The sequence below is a fragment of the Sarcophilus harrisii genome, chromosome 4 (genome assembly GCF_902635505.1).
Source record: "Sarcophilus harrisii chromosome 4, mSarHar1.11, whole genome shotgun sequence".
NCBI lineage: Eukaryota > Metazoa > Chordata > Mammalia > Dasyuromorphia > Dasyuridae > Sarcophilus > Sarcophilus harrisii.
In genome coordinates this window covers 294,237,831-294,254,610 of record NC_045429.1, presented here as the reverse complement: position 1 = coordinate 294,254,610, position 16,780 = coordinate 294,237,831, and the positions used below count along the sequence as shown (strand labels likewise).

Genomic DNA, 16,780 nt, shown 5'->3' with positions numbered 1-16,780 from the left:
TACAATAAAATGTATAAAGTGATACAGATATAGAAATCTGAGAATATATTTCTCATCGTTCAAATACAAGGGCAAGTGGTCATTTTGGAATTTGTTTACAGAGTTCAAATACATTCAAAATCAATAGTCACAAATACATATTTTGAAGAAAGTGATATATCTTGACAATCATCTTCAAGAACTTCATATACACATACATGTACTTTATATATATATATATATATATATATATATATATATATGTGTGTGTGTGTGTGTGTGTGTATATACACACATACAAATACATATACATATCAATTATTTTATACTCCACTATTTTCTGAAAGCAAAATAGCAAATTCCCTGTGTACATAATTTTATATATTCCTTGTTTTACACTCTTGAGATTTTTAAATGGTTACAGATTAATAATAAACAATTTTAAAATGTATTATACCTTGATATTTAGAGAATTTTAAGTTTTTACTACACTCAAATATTTATCAAATGCACTGTGTATTCAAGTACCTCACCGAAAGCAAGAAATATAGATTTGCTCTCAAAAAATTCATAATCTATTTTTTAAAAAAGAAATAGGTAAAAATACCTATGATACCTAGATGTTTAAGAAAAAACTCCACATCAATTAGGGTTGTCTACAAGTGGGGAAAAAACAAGCAAAAACTAGGTGACCAGGTAAAAACTAAGCTCTGACTATGATATAAGAAGAACAAGCCTGTATTACATGTCTATAATGTATTATGAACCTACTAACAACCACTCATTAAACATTTTAAGCACCTACTATATACCAGATATGATCATTGAGATGACTAAATTAAAAGACGGTCCCTATTCTCCAGGAACTCTTGGTAAAAGAGGAGACAATGTACAAAAAACTTTGTGTAAACAATCATATATATAGTAAATTGGAACTAAACAATGTAGGAAGATATTAGAAATAATAAGTATCAGGTTGCCTGTAAAATGTGGGATTTTAGGTAGAATTTGAAGAAAGGCAGGGAAATAGGATTTAGAGATTGTAAAGGAAAACATTCTATGCATGGGAGACAACCAATGAAAATAAAGAATGGGGATATAATGTCTTGTCTGAGAACAACAAAAAAGCCAGTGTCAATGGATCACAGCATTCATGGCAGGGTTTTAGGTTATAAAAAGATTGGGAGAGAAGGTAGGGGTAGGGATAAGTAATGAGGGGCTTTGCTTGCCAAAGAAAGGATTTTATCTGTGAGCCTGAATATGATAGTAAGTCATTTTGAGTTTACTGAGTAGAGAGGTGACAAAGTCTAATTTGCACTTTAGGAAGACTAGTTTGATGACAAAAGAATATGGACTGAAGTGAGGAAAGACATCTGGCAGTAGATCAACTGCCATATTTAACACCATAACTGCAATATAGCAAAAGAGAATAAGAAAGACTGAATAGAGGAGACAATCAGGAAAAGATGCTGTCATAAAAACATAGAAAAAAGAAGAGTTTTAAGGAGAAAAGAGTGATCAACAATGCCAATGGTTGCAAGATTGTTCAAGAAAGAAAAGGTCATTCATTGTACTTCACAATTAGGAATGATTGAAAACTCTGAAGACAGCAGGCTTTTTTTTTTTTTATATTTTCAATAGTGTTTTATTTTTCAAATATCTGTAAAGATAGTTTTCAATATTTATTTTTGTAAGACTTTGTGTTCCAGATTTTTCCCCTCCCTCCTTTACTTCCCCTCTCAAGGCAGCAATCTGATATTAGTTAAATATGCACAATTCTTTTAAACATATTCCCATATCTATCATGTGGTACTAGAAAAATCAGCCCAAAAGGGGGAAAAAAAACATGAGAAAGGAAAAAGCAAACAAATAAAAATGCTTTAATCCTCATTCAGTCTCCATAGTTGTCCCTCTGGATGCGAACGGCATATTCCATCACAAGTCTACTGGAATTGCCTTGAATCACCAAATTGTTGAAAAGAGCCAAGTCCATCACAACTGATCATTACATAATCTTGTTTTTGTGTACAATGTTCTCTTGGTCCTGCTCACTTTACTCAGCATCAGTCTTTCCGGAAAACAAAAGTCTTTCCAAAAGGCTTTTCTGAAATCAGCCTATCATCATTTTGTAGAACAATAATATTCCATTCCATTCATATGTCATAACTTATTCAGCCATTCTTCAACTAATGGCCATCCACTCAGTTTCCAATTCCTTGCCACTACAATAAGTGCGATAACAAACATTTCTGCACATGTGGGTCCTTTTCCTTTTTTATGATCTCTTTGAAATACAGACCCAGTAATGAAACTGCTAGATCAAAGGGTATGTGCAGTTTGATAGCCCTATGGGCATAGTCCCAAATTGTACTCTTTCATTTCATTTCATTTCATACCTCTACCAACAATGCATTAGTATCCCAATTTCCCCACATCTCCTTCAGCATTTATCACTATTTTTTCTTATCATCTTAGCCAATCTCAGAGGTATGATGTGGTACCTCAGGGTCATCTTAATTTGCATTTTTCTAATCAATAATGATTTAGAACATTTTTTCATATGATTATAAATGGCTTTAATTTCTTCACCTAAAAATTATCTATCCATATCTTTTAAATTTTATCAATTAGCGAATGACTTGTATTCTTACAAATTTGAGTCAATTCTCTCTATGTTTTAGAAATTAGGCCTTTATCAGAAACACTGGCTGTAAAAATTGTTTCCCAGCTTTCTGCTTCCCTTCTAATCTTGGCTGCATTGGTTTTGTTTGTGCAAACCCATTTTAATTTAATATAATCAAAATTATATTGGAACATTTATTGGGGATAGCTTTCTCAAAGAGTTTAATCACAGAATGCTCAAGAGATATGAGAAAAAAGTTAGAAAGTATGAATGGATCAAATGAGAGTTTGGGGGAATAAAAAGACATGGACAGGTTTATAGGCAGTTATGAAAGCACCAGTAGCTAGTGAGAGACTGAATGAAAGTGAAAGAGATTATAAGAGATGGGGCATATTGCTAGAGGAAATAGATTAGAAGGACACCTCTTCTTTTGAGACAAGGATGAAGCAGGAAATAATAACAGAAGGCATCTGTCAGTTGTTAATAAAGAAGATATGAAACACTTATTATGTGACAGCCCAAAGAAATAAAAATATAAAAAAAGGCAAAAGGGCAGTCCCTGACTTTAGAGAGCTCACATATGGATGTAGGAGAGAAAAATGAACAAATAGGATAACTAGGAAATAATTAAGACAAAGAAGATATTAGAATTAACAAAAGTTAGAAAAGGCTTCCTATGGAAAAATGGGATTTTAGTTGGGAATTGAAGGCAGCCAGTAAACTAGGAGGCAGAGATGATTAGAGAACATTCCAGACACAAGAGCTAACCAGAAAAAATGCCTAGAGCCTAGAGAAAGACTGTGTTGTTTGTAGAATAGCAAGAAGGGACATTACTGGATTGAGTACATCATAGGAGTAATTGGTTAGAAAGGTAGCAGGGAGTCAAGTTATCAAGGGCTTTAAATGACAAACAGGATTTCATATTTGATCTTGAAAGCCACAGGAAACCCACAGAAGTTTAAGAAGTAGGAGGTGATATGACTTGACCCATTTTTTTAGGAAGAATGGTTCCTGAATGGGGGATAGAGTATCAAAAGCCTCAAAACAAGCAGACTCACCAGCATGCTACTGTAACCAATCAACCAATCAATCAATCAATCAGTAAAGATGTATTAAGATTCTATCTACATGCCAGACACAATGCTAAGTACCGAGGATAGAAAAAGACGAAAAAGATATTCCTGGTCTTCAAGGAGTTTACAGCCCAAGAGGGAGAGACAAAGGACAAATAAATATTTACAAAACAAGTTATATAGATAATAAATAGAAAATAATTAACAGAGATAAAACACTGGAATTAAGAGGAGTTGGAGAAGGCTTCCCTAGTACAAGGCTGTACTTAAAGGAAGCCAGAGAGAGGTCAGTAGTTAGGAAAAGGAAGTTTTCAAGCATGAGTCAGAGAGAATGTCTGGAGTCAAGAGATGGGGCATCTTGTTGATATGGAATATCCAGTAAGCCAATGACACTGAACTGTCGTGGGGAATAAATTGTAAAACGTCTGGAAAGGTAGAAAAAAGTTAGGTTATAAAGGGCTTTGAAAGCCAAATGGAACCTTTTATATTTGATCTTAGAGGCAATAGGAAGTCATTAGAGTTTAATGAATAGTGGGATATCATAATCAGACCTGTGTTTTAGTTTCTAGATTTTAGAAAAATCACTTCAGTGGCTGGATGATAGATAGACTTGAGCTAAGCTGACTGACCAGTAGTAGGTTTCTTGTGATAATCCAGGCATGAGGGAATGAGGGCTTGCACTAAAGTAATGGCAATGTAGGGATAGTACTTAAGTACTTAAAATTGTCAGTATAGGGATAGTACGTAAAAGAAACTTAAAGGAAAATGAGGTCATTTTGAGAATGGAGAAGAAATGGTTGGTCTTAGCAGTAGGGAAGGAGCCAGTAGACAGGTAGAGATAGAAGACAAGTGACAGAGAAGGGATGACAGTAGGTGCAATCTGTGAGACAAGACTAAATGGCATTGCTTAAACAGGTAAAGAGTAAGGGTAAAGGAGGCAATAATGGCAAAAAGCATATGAGTAATATAAAATGGGAAAGAGGAAAGGAAAAAGGAGCTTATGGTGAATGGCCTTTATTTTTTCCTTCTCAGCTGAGAAGGTGGGGGAGGAGAAACTTCAGAAGGGTAGAAAGGGATGAAAAGGTTTGAAAGAGTTACCATGGAGAGTGAGAGAATAAGTTGATGAAGTCTGTGCAGAATAACTAGCAAGAGTGAGGACTCAATTGAGATTATGTAACACAAATCTGAAGCGGATCCAATAGAAAATTGTTTGATTTTTTCCACTTTCATTCAACAGCATCTATATAGGAGTGAAGATGGCAGATGATAAAAGATACTTACCATGGTACAATCAACAAAGTGATGAGGAAATTAGGAATTCAAGAAGACAGAGGAATTGGTTCAAGAAGGGGAAAAGAAGAAAGAGTGGATAAAGTAAGGGAAATAGTCTGGGAAAGAATTCACAAGTTGAGGGATTAGAAGTCATAGTTTAGAACTAGAGTAAGGATTGGTAAGGGAAAGGAAAAAGGAGGGTGAAATACTAATAGAATAAGGTCAGACATAAAGATTTTGGAATTCTTGAACATTAAGGTGGATTATAGCAAAATGACATGATGAAGAAGAGGAATAAGTAGTGGGAAGTAAATAGTTAGGTAATAAGTAGTAGCTGCCCTAACTGAATCATCAGGAAGAAGCCAGGTTTCAATGACTAACAGGAGAGAAAAGGAGGAAAAAGATCTAAGATGTTGCTTATGGAACAGGCACATCAGAGTGCACAGTCAAAAGAGTAGGTGGCATTTGATTAGCATTCTAGGGTAAAGTGGTAAAGTTAGATGGGAATAAGGTAGATGGGAGGTGGTGGATCAGGTTTAAATGATAAACTATAGGCTTCAGAATCACTGGGATATGTACATTATGGCTGGGTGTGAGAATGTTCATCATCGAATACATAAAGCACTTCTCTTCCCAAAGGAGGCTGGAAAGCAGGCTGGACACAAGTTCAATACAAGTTGGAAGGCACGTAGATGATCATATGGAGGTTCCCATTTCACTACTCTTTACTTTAAAGCTTGGAAATTAGATAGGAATGAATATGGCAAGTGAAAGAACTCTAACCTGCACAGCAGAAGGAAGCTCTGTTTCCCCCCAACTTTGAATGAACTGAGGTCAAAGGGAAGTTTTTTTCCTCTGTACTTCTACATAGGGTTTCTCTACATCCTAGTGGGAGATCAGAGTGGGGGTAGAATGTGGAGTGGCTTTATGAAAATGGAAACAGAAGTGGCCTAAATCCCTATTGTAAGAAGACACACAAAGCAAGATATGCATATAAGCTAAGAAGTCAGAGGAAAGTCACTTTGGTGAAAAGAGATAAGGAAGCAGAAGAGAAAGAAAAGTGGAGAGGAAGAAGAGAGAATAGAACAGAGGGAGAAAGAAAAAAGATGACAGAACTATCAGTAGATTGCCTCAATATTTTTATAAAATATGAAGCAAAGTTCTCAGGAGGTATCAGCACTTGACACTTGCTTAGCACTCATAGCACTTGATTGTTGTCTTGATTGAGTAGTAAGGATGTGAGAATGACTGATTAAACTCCCCAGCTTCACCATTACTGGTATTGTCCTCAGCTACGGGCAACTCCCATACAAAAGAGGTGCACAGGACTGTCAGGTTGGAGTCCACAATGCTGAAGTTGTGGAGCAGACAGGTTGTAGGGCAGTTCCTGCAGAACGACATGGCTACACCATATATTCTTCCAGTTCCCGAAACAGTAGTGCAAAGGACAAGAAGTGATTAGCATTCTAAGCAGAGAGAGGAGCAGGGTAGCAAGAACAGCACCCGTGGGAGTCCAAATGGAGACTGCTGCAATGATAATGAAGGACCCAGAACTGCTGGCAGCCTTGAGCCCCAGGACATGGCTATGACCACCACACCATTGGTATCCAAACACACACACACACACACACACACACACTTCCTCAACCCCCTAAGAAGTTTGGATAGTGTGGAATAGGGGAAGATAAAGGTCAAATTTCCTTCCAAAAACTAAGTTAGGTCAAGAAAGGAAGAACCTGGCAGGGCTAGACAGGGCTGCCTTGTTTCTCAAAACTAGAAGCCCCACTTACCCCTTTGGGGAATTGGATGGGGAGGAATGGTTAGGCTGTGGACCGGAGAGGTATTCCTCATGGGAAAAATTTGCTCAATATTCAATGTTTTTGCCACTCCTCTTGTCTTCTGGAATCAATTAAAGACAGTACCCATTGGTACAGTACATGCTACAGTACAAGATCAGGATTTGGGAAAGAGAAAAAGTGTAACCCAAGGACTGAATTCATTGTGGGAAAGAGGACTATATTAAAAGTTAGTTATTATCATATAATAACTAATATAAATAGTTTATATAATATAAATATTACAAATATATATATATATTAATAATAATAATAAATAATCAGATCAGTTAGCAATTATCAGAATTGTGGTAAATTCTGGGTGGTAAATATATGTAAAGTGAATCTCCTAAGCGCTGTTAGGTACTGTGATAAGTAGTTTTACAAATATCTCATTTTATCCTCACAACAACCCTTAAAGGTAGCAGTATTATTATCTTCATTTTTCCGTTGAGGAGACTAAGACAGACAGATATTTAAAGTTTTCTTGGCAAAGATACTAGGGTAGTTTCCCATTTTCTTCTCCAGGCCATTTTACAATTGAGGAAATGGAAGGAAATAGAGTTAAGTGACTTTTCCAAGGTTACACAACTAGTAAGTATCAAAGGCCATATTTGAACTAATAACTTCCTACTTCCAGGCCCAGTGCTCTATCTATTGTAATGCCTAACTGCCATAAATGCAAAAAGCAAAGTACTTTATTCTTCAATTTATGTCCAAATAGTTCCTTTTCCTTCTCCTTTAATGGGAGTTAAATACCAAGATGAACAAATGTGCTATGTATAAATTGACCTCCAGAAGTATTCAATTCATAATCCTTATATCCCTGATTCTATTGCAAAACTTTTGTCTTGAGAGCAAAGAATACTATAAATATTTTGATGTCTTCTTATCAATGGCTTCCTTGCAATGACCTTAAAGACTGCCTTATTTCCTACACAGCTGCAAATGTAGAACTTTGATGTCTCAGACTGCACTTATTTTATTTTTGTATTTCTCTGTCTTTCCCATCATATTGATCCCTCCCCAAACTCATCATTATGAAATCTCAGTACCTTATAAGATCAAATCAGCTTCAGTAAACTCAATCCCTCTAATTGGAGGATGAATCCATAAAGTTCTCAACCTCCATTTAAGGAGAAAAGAAAGGAGAGTTATCTTCATATCTCCAAATTCTTACCTGCTCATTTTGAACTTCTTTGACTCTTCAACCTGAACTAATTTTGCATTTCTTCCACCTTATAGGGAATTTCTTCCTGTATCCCTACCCACTTCTCAGTTTTCTTTAGTATGCAGTCTTCTCATGTTCAATTATAAGCTTCTTGAGGAGAGGGATTCATTCTCTCTATTTGCACTTGTCGGTTTGCTGTTACTGGAACAAGATACTCTCTTTCAACTATGGACATTTTCACTGGCTGTCATCCATTCCTGGAATACTCTTTTCTTCCTGATTTCCTTCAAGTCCTAGCTAAAATCTTACTCTCTACAACAAGCCTTTTCTAATCTTTCTTAAATCTAATGCTTTCTCTCTATTGATTAATTCTTATTTATCCGATATGTAACTTGTTTGTACATACCTGTTTGCATATTATAAACTCTTCTAGGTCAGGGATTATTTTCTGCCTTTCTTTGTATTCTCAGAGCTAGTAAGTACAATGCAAAATACATGGGTGTTTGCAATGTTTATTGACTATTATTATTATTGATAAGTTCTTAGGGTATAAATCCAGTAATGAAATTTCTGGGTCAATGGGCACGAACATTTTAGTCTATTTGCATAATTCTAAATTGCCTTGCAAATTGGTCATACCAATTCATAGCTCCAGTAACAATGCCTTAATGTCCCTATAATCCCATAACCCCTGCAATACTGACTTTTGGCACTGTAATCTTTGCCAACTGCAGAGTGTGTGGCTAGGACTCTTAGGTGATCAGAAAGCTGCAATAGGGAAGCAGGGAATCAGGTTTCAGGTCCTAAATCTAAGGACAGATATGTCTCCTTTTAGGGAATGCTACATCTGGTGTTAGGAAAACTCATCTTCCTGAGTTCAAATCTGTCCTCAGACACTAGTTGTGTGACCCTGGCCAAAACATTTAACCCTGTTTGCTTCCATGTCCTCATCTGTAAAGTAACTTGGAAAAGGAAATGGAAAACTACCCTAGTACCTTTGTCAAGAAAACACCAAAATGGTATTAGGAAGAATTGAACACAAATGAACAATAATTTAAGAGAAGAAAGAGGGTGGACCTAACTAGTATGTAGAGAGACTTAAGGCAGGGATATCAACTAACAAGCTAATGCAATAATCCAGGCAAGTGATATGGGACTGTACCAATGTGGTGAAAGTGTTAAAAAAGAGAAGTTATCCTAGATAAAGTATAGGACTGGTATCCAAGAAGTCTATTTCTAGCTTATGCTCTCAAATTAATATCTCAAATCTATCTATTAATGAGTAAAGTCCAACAGAAATGATTTATAACAAAACTATATATGACTGCATATATAAATGTACAGAAAGTATTAGAAGAAGACTCAATATAAGTCCAGTAGAAATTAGCTTCATTTTGAAAATTAAGAGAAAAGGGTTTTTTGGTTGATTTTAGCAGAGATAATGTGTGAACTCTCATACTCAAAAACATACCGTCCAAATTACTTGATCTAAGTTGATTTTTGTTGAAATTTTTTATCATTTTATCTCTATTACTAAATGTTACAATGTTAAGGTTCCAAGTTTTGCCATATTAAAGAAAAAAAAAAACAGGCATTACTCAAATGGAGAGTTTAATCCTAATTCTGTACCTTCAAGCCAGCTAAAGAGGAGGAATCAGCTGTGTTTCCATGCAAAATAATGGCTGGTCTCCAAAGCTATTTATTTTAAGAACAAATATAGGCTTAAACTTAAATTTCTTATTTTAAAACAAAATAAATTTGTCAGTAGAAATTTAGCAATGATAGTTGCTTTAGGCACATAGCTGTCTAAAAAATAGCTTTCAAACTCAAGTACACTGAATTACATCTAAATACACAATGCTATATAAAAACTAACAAATCTCAAAATTTTGATTAGATTTTAATGTCAACTTTAATGATGTCTTTTTCAACAATATATTTCTATTTTTAATTTTATTATGAAAATTTAAAAACCTAACCTAAAAATGAGTCATTCATTTTCATTTTGCATTTGAAAGGAGGGACCATTAATAGTGATACTACAAACAAGCCAAGAAACCAACCTCTGCATAAGCTGAAACGTGTTTAAGGCTTAGAATTTGCTTTCACTGAAGAGATTTATGTGATACTTCACATGACTTTCCTAACACAGAGGAATAGTTTGTTAAAGTCAAGTAGACGGTACATGTCTTGACTTGTTAGAAACTCACTTCACTTGATTTTAATAAGAACTGAAATTGCTATATGCTCCCATATATCCATTTTTTGATTCAATTATTATAGTACTTTTGAAACCTAATAATGCTAAATACATTATTCCTAGTTTTAAATAAAAATTTCCCAATTTTAATATTAACTTCAATTGTTCTATCACTTCCCTCAACAACTTTAATTCATTCAATATCTTCATAATTTATCAACCACTTGAAAAACTACAGAGAAAAAAAAAGTTAAGACTCATTTACAACTTTAGTCATGTTTTATATGGCTTATGGATTAAATACTATTGTGAAAAAGAAAAAAAAATCATCTAATAGATTAAAATTACAAAATCAAAATAGACTAAAATTGCATCTCTTCAATGTTATACCCTGTGATAGAATTAAAATTATTTGGGAACACAGACACTTTGGGTCAAGAAATACCTATTGAATTTTCGCGTAAAGAAAAAGGCTTATATTTTCATTCATGGAAGTTGTAATATAAAGAAACAGAGAATAAAATATAGCTCTGAGCAATACTTCATATTTTCTTATTCCTCAGAACAAACTTGCCCTAAAGAAAGAAGTATCAGTTGAAGCAATATCCATACCATTCTTTTCTTCTCACCACAAACACGCACCACCCCAGGGAAGGTGAAGCTACATGCACTCCCACAACTCTATATGTACTGTTTGAATAAGGAGCTAGGCTAAGAATTAGTAAAACATGAGAGTCAGCATTCACCTCTCACTAGGAGGGGCAGATACCAAAGCAGAGTCATTCACTAAACACTTACTTCATGATGCTTACAGTGAAGTCAAAATGAACTAAGATTACAAAACAGTTTCAGGTGATGAAATCTATTTATCAAGAAACAACTATAGCATTATTTAGCAATAACTATTTTAAAAAATGCATTTTATCTGCATACTGCAAGTGGTTCAGGGCTACTGTCACAATCGTTTTTAAAAATAATTCAAAACTGCTTTGCACAAAAATATTTAAGCTTTAAATGTTTCTGTGTTTCTGTGTTAAACTCCACTTTCAATTTCAAGACATTCACATTTCTATCTCAATCAGTACATTCATTTTTTCCATTTTCCTTCTCTGCCTGGGTGATAAGCAAAAAAAAAAAAAAAAAAAAAAAGTTTTAAACAAAGCATAAATTACAAACTTTAAGAATCTTATCAATTCATCAAATGTATTTCAACAGGATGTTGTATAGGTGAAAACATCTATAATTGTTTTATGAAAGAGTATTTACTCATATTGCTTTGGCAAAATCTTTGGAAGCAACTAAACTAAATCCTTAAAAAAAAAAAAACAAACCCATTAAGCAAATCTGAAGGTGTAAATTAGTTTCATTTGTTGTTTATGTAAAAACAAATATTTTAAAATTTGCTGCCAGTAGCTAGCTACCTCATAGTCTCTATGACATGAGAAAAGTTCCTCAATAAATTATTTCATAATGCTTTTTGCCACTTTATTATTACCTTCTATTTGGATTCTGTCAGCTGTTTTCTTCTCATTTTGTGAACAAAATTTAAGTGTTACTTTTTTGGTTTGTTTTTTTTCAGAGACTCTATAAATATTGCAAAGTTTCTAAATGTTGGAAAGAAAAACTATACTTAACAGAACTTTGTCATTCACCACCTTATTTACTGTATCTAAAAGTTGGTAATTAAAAATTTATAAAGTATTATAAACAAAGAAGATTTTCCTTTGAAAAATACACCAAATCTGATGATCAAAAGAAAAGGTATAAAAGGAATGGCAGGTAAGCCATCCTCTATGATTTATATTAATTTATATGTATTTTTATTTAATTTGTATTAATAGTGTTAATTAGCTTAAATTATTCATTTGCAAAAATTTGTCCCCATTATTCTATCACAGCCAACAAAATATGGGTTTGAAGTCTAGATAAAATGTGGGAGAATCACAAGTGAACCTCCTTAAGAAACCTGTTAAACTAGACTAGAAAAAAATGCACTTCGACAAAGGGCATTTGTACTGATTCATGAAATAGGAACATAAATAAAATGTGTAAAGAAACTTCAAAGAAAAACATGTATGTGAAGCAAAACTTACATAGATAACAAAGATTTCTGATATCATTTGTATTAACAGGAAATAATGATACTAAGCCTCAATGTATAGACAAAACTGAATTTAATCTGCATTTTGAGAGGTTGACAATTTCAATGTAAACTGTTGTATGGAAAAAAGAGTGAAAGTCAAGAAAGACTGGATTCAAGACTTTATTCTAACCATGATTATGTGACTATGACCAAATCCCTTACTCTCTCCATAGTTCCCAAAATTACTTCTAAAACAAGTTACTAGAGTTTCCAAAGAAGAGATTCCCTAAGGATGAAATTTTAATTCAGATCAACAAACCACACTGGACTCTTCCCCTCCCTTCTCTGTAATAAGCAATAAAATAGAAATGCTTACAGAAATCAAGAAAGTTTAATATCTATATAGATCAAAGGACCAAAAGTATAATTTGTTTTTATATAGCACAATCTCAACTCTCCATTCACATTATTTTGTTCCTGAAGATCTCATGCATTTCTAGAAACTTTTAAGGCACTTGAATTCTACTGTCTACTCCCTACATATTTATGTTTTTTTTTTTCCTTGACTAAACAGAGAAACTTGTGAATGCTAGTTCTCAAATACAAAATGTGTCAGTGACAGGTCAAGAATTTCAGTTCTCAAATTATAAACTGCCTACACAGGGTGTAACAGGATAAACTTACACATACTACTCCACCCAAAGGCCACAATGTAACCTGAAGGGACTCCTTGCTTACTTAGGAGCATGATGTAGACTAAAATGGATAATTCTATAAAAGATCTCATGGATTTAACTAAGGGGTGTGTGTGTGTGTGTGTGTGTGTGTGTGTCCAAGCATGCGCGTGTGTGCTTGTGTGTGTGTGTGTGTGTGTGTGTTGGGATGGGAACCATCAAGTAGAAATCAACAGCTGAACAAACCTATAATTCACTATGCTTTAGGTAGCACATGTTCTATACAATGTAAGAAACAAAACTCAAGGAAAGGTATCAAAAAGTACAAAAATATTAAATTCACTGTTCTACTGTGCTAAATTTCAAACCTCTTAACTAACTAGAAAAAAAGTGTTACAGAAAATTAAATAAGTAAAATTGTATTTACTCTCTTCTATAGCAGTAGTAACAGTAGTAGTATATCAATAATATAACAGAAATGTGATTTAAAATAAAAGAGGTAATGAAGGGCAGAACCAAAATGGCAGAGTAAAGTCAGGGGCTCTCTCAAGTTCTCCCCTAAATTCCTTTAAATAATGACTCTAAAGAAATTTTAGACCTACAGAATCCACAAAAATGACAGAGTAAAACAGTTTTCCAGCCCAAGACAATTTAGAAGTTTAGCAGGAAAGGTCTTGTTCCATAAGACTGAGAATGGAACACCAGCACAGACCTGGTCCCAGCAAACCAGAATGAAGCAGGTCTCAGGGCAACTGAATCAATAGCAGCTGTAGCAGTTTCCAGACCTCTCAGTTCATAAACACCAAAGACAACTTATAAAGTCAACAGGAAAGCTCTATCACACTAGGTTGAGAGTAGAGCACGGTCCAGGGCAGGCCACACCAACATAGCCCTGACACCATAAAACCAGGAGCAGGCTTTGGGACCTAGTCAATCACTAGTGGCAGTAATTACTTCCAGGGTTCTCAGATCACAGATCAGAAAGAAATTACAGAGCTCTCTTTGCTATCCCTGAGGCAAGACTGTTGCTTTGTGCCTACTCAGATCTGGGTCACAATCCTGGGTAGCAATCTCAGGACAAGGAGGAGCATTAGCACACCAAATTTTGGGGCCACAGTGGAGTAGAGATCCTACTTATAGTTCCAAGACACAAAATAGTACTTGTGATCACTCACAGATTATAGCACAAGCCAGGAGAGTAATAAACACTCCTCCTTAGATCACATCACCTTAGAAGAATTGGAGTTTTGCAGACCTCGAGAAGGGTCTCTGAAAACAGCTGTACAAAACCCCTGAAATACAGGACAGTACTTTCTACCCTAGAAGTAGGACCTACTTACACTAAGAGTTAAAAATCAAGAAATAGACTGGAAAAATGAACATACAAAATAAAACTGTAACCACAGAAAGTTACTACAATGACAAGGAAGATCAAAACACATACTCAAAAGAAGATAATAAAGTCAAAGCTCTTACATCTAAAGCCTCCAAAAAAAATATGAATTGGTCTCAGGCTGCGGAAAAGCTAAAAAAAGATTCTGAAAATCAAGAGAGGTAGAGGAAAAACTGAAAAGAAAAAAGGAGTGTGATGCCCCAAAATCATGAAAAAAAGAGCCAATAGCTTGATAAAGGATACATATCCCGCAAACATTACACAAAAAAACACTGGGGCAGCTAGATGGTGCAGTGAATAGAGTGCCACCCCTAAAGTCAGGAGGACCTGAGTTCAAATCCAGCTTCAGATGCTTAATACTTCCTAACTGTGTGACCCTGGACAAATCACTTAACCCCAACTGCCTCAGAAAAAAACAAAAAACAATTCCTTAAAAAACATACTATGCCAAATGGTAAAGGAGATGCAAAAAGTCAATGAGAACACCTTAAAAAATAAAACTTGGATCAAGGAGAAAATATTGGAAGCAGTCAGAAAGTTAACAATATAAACAAACAAACCCCAAAACAATTCAATTGGAAATTGAAGGGATGTCCACCAATTGGGGGTAATGGCTAAAAAAGTTGTAGCATAAGAATGTAATGAAATACTATTGTTCCATAAGAAATGATGAGTAGATGGATTTCAAAAAGTCTGGGAAGACTTAAACATGAACTGATGCTGAATGAAGTGAGCAGAGCCAGAAGAACATTGTACACAATAACAGCAACATTATATAATTATCAATAAGTTATCTGTAATTGAAAAAGAAAGTTTATTTATTTTAACTGATATGCTTGTTAATTAAGTACTAATTTAAAGGATAAGGGATTATCTTTATGGGTGGATATGTCTAACCAGGACAGTATTGCTCCAAAAAATAACATGCAGGCACTGCCCAAGATGATGACAACATTGAGTAAGATATGCCAATATGTTACTGCTATAAAAAGTCTACTTATGAATTGATCTTTCCTAAAATAAATTTATTTACTTGCCCACTTTAAGTTAATAATAACAAGCTGAGTGAGTAAAAGATATCAAGCAAGATTCATAAATGTCAATAAAAAAAAGGAAATCTTTAATCTGTAAAATTGCAAAAAATATGTCTTACCTTGAAATCATATTAACAAAAGGTTTCAATTCTTCAGGCTCATAGGCACGGGCAAAAGCCCAACAAACATAACATGCAGCATCTCTCACATTGGAACCCACACTGCAAGCTCCTCGTTTTTCATCATATGTTAGTGCTTTCAATATCACAGGGACAACTAGGGAAGAGAAGCGAGGGAAAAGCATTATAAAATCCAAAGTGAGCAAAATTAAACATACACACACACACACACACACAAAACACACACACACACTCAGCTTGTATACGTAGATACATATATTTAATGTAGTTAATTAGATATGTATATATATTGACGTTAAATATGGATATAGACATAGATGTCATAAATGTGTACATTTGCACATAGCACTTATAAATGCTTTTTAATACATTCCATTATAACTGGTAACTTCAATGAAAAGGTAGGAATTGGTTAAGATGGGGAAAAATATATGAGAAAGCATGACTCAATAAAAAGGAATGGGAGTGGCCAGAGAATTGAGAACTATATAAAAACCGAATACCTTTTATATTATGAACACTTTCTTTAAGAAAAGAACTGATAAGCCACCAAACATAGCAAACACACACACATACACACACACACAACTTGAAAAATAATCAAATAAATTACATTTTTAACAGAGTAAAACTGGGATTGATGTGATACTTATGCCTGAAAGTACCATTATATGACCAATTCAAATATCAGTATTAATTTTTTAAAGTAATTTGAAAAGATATGGTAAATTTATTAAAACAATCCTGAATTGTTTTTTTTTAAAAGCAATTAGCAATAAATTTGAAAATCAACTTCAGAAACTACTAATATCACCTATAATAATTTTCTACAGAAAGTGAGTAGATGTAACTCTATTGCCACAGAAAGGCTGAAGGAGCACAAAAAGTATATTAGTAAGGAAACATGAATTTCTTGACAATGGAAGGCAGATGGCAACAAAACCATTTTAGATTATAAAACCCATTTGTAAAACCTTAAGAAGAATGATAACGAATACAGTATAACCTCACAAAGCAGAGGCAGATAAAAAATAATTAAAAAAAAAAAAAAGATCAGCAAGAGTTCCAACAAAGCGCTTGACTGTCAACTTAGGCACGTGTAAGAACAAAAAAGAAAATAAGATGATTTGTTTAAAAAAAAAAAAAAGAAAGAAAGGTCTTTGTATGTATTATATATATATGTGTGTGTGTGTGTGTGTGTGTGTGTGTGTGTGTGTGTCTATAAGAGTATGTATATTTTTATCATCCTGTTAAATCCAAGATTCTGATATTAGGTTCTAAGCAGTAAAAAGGTTATTATAAT

The 16,780-nt window shown here is 34.2% G+C and overlaps 1 protein-coding gene across 3 annotated transcripts in view; it reads right to left on the bottom strand.

The window, feature by feature from the left end:
• The window catches only part of TBCD (tubulin folding cofactor D), a 395,290-nt gene that overhangs the window by 221,462 nt on the left and 157,048 nt on the right, over window positions 1-16,780 (bottom strand). For all 3 annotated transcript variants that reach the window (XM_031968421.1, XM_031968422.1, XM_031968423.1), the window contains exon 15: window positions 15,457-15,613. In XM_031968421.1, coding sequence (XP_031824281.1) covers window positions 15,457-15,613 — 157 coding nt within the window. The remainder of the gene's footprint in view (window positions 1-15,456; window positions 15,614-16,780) is intronic.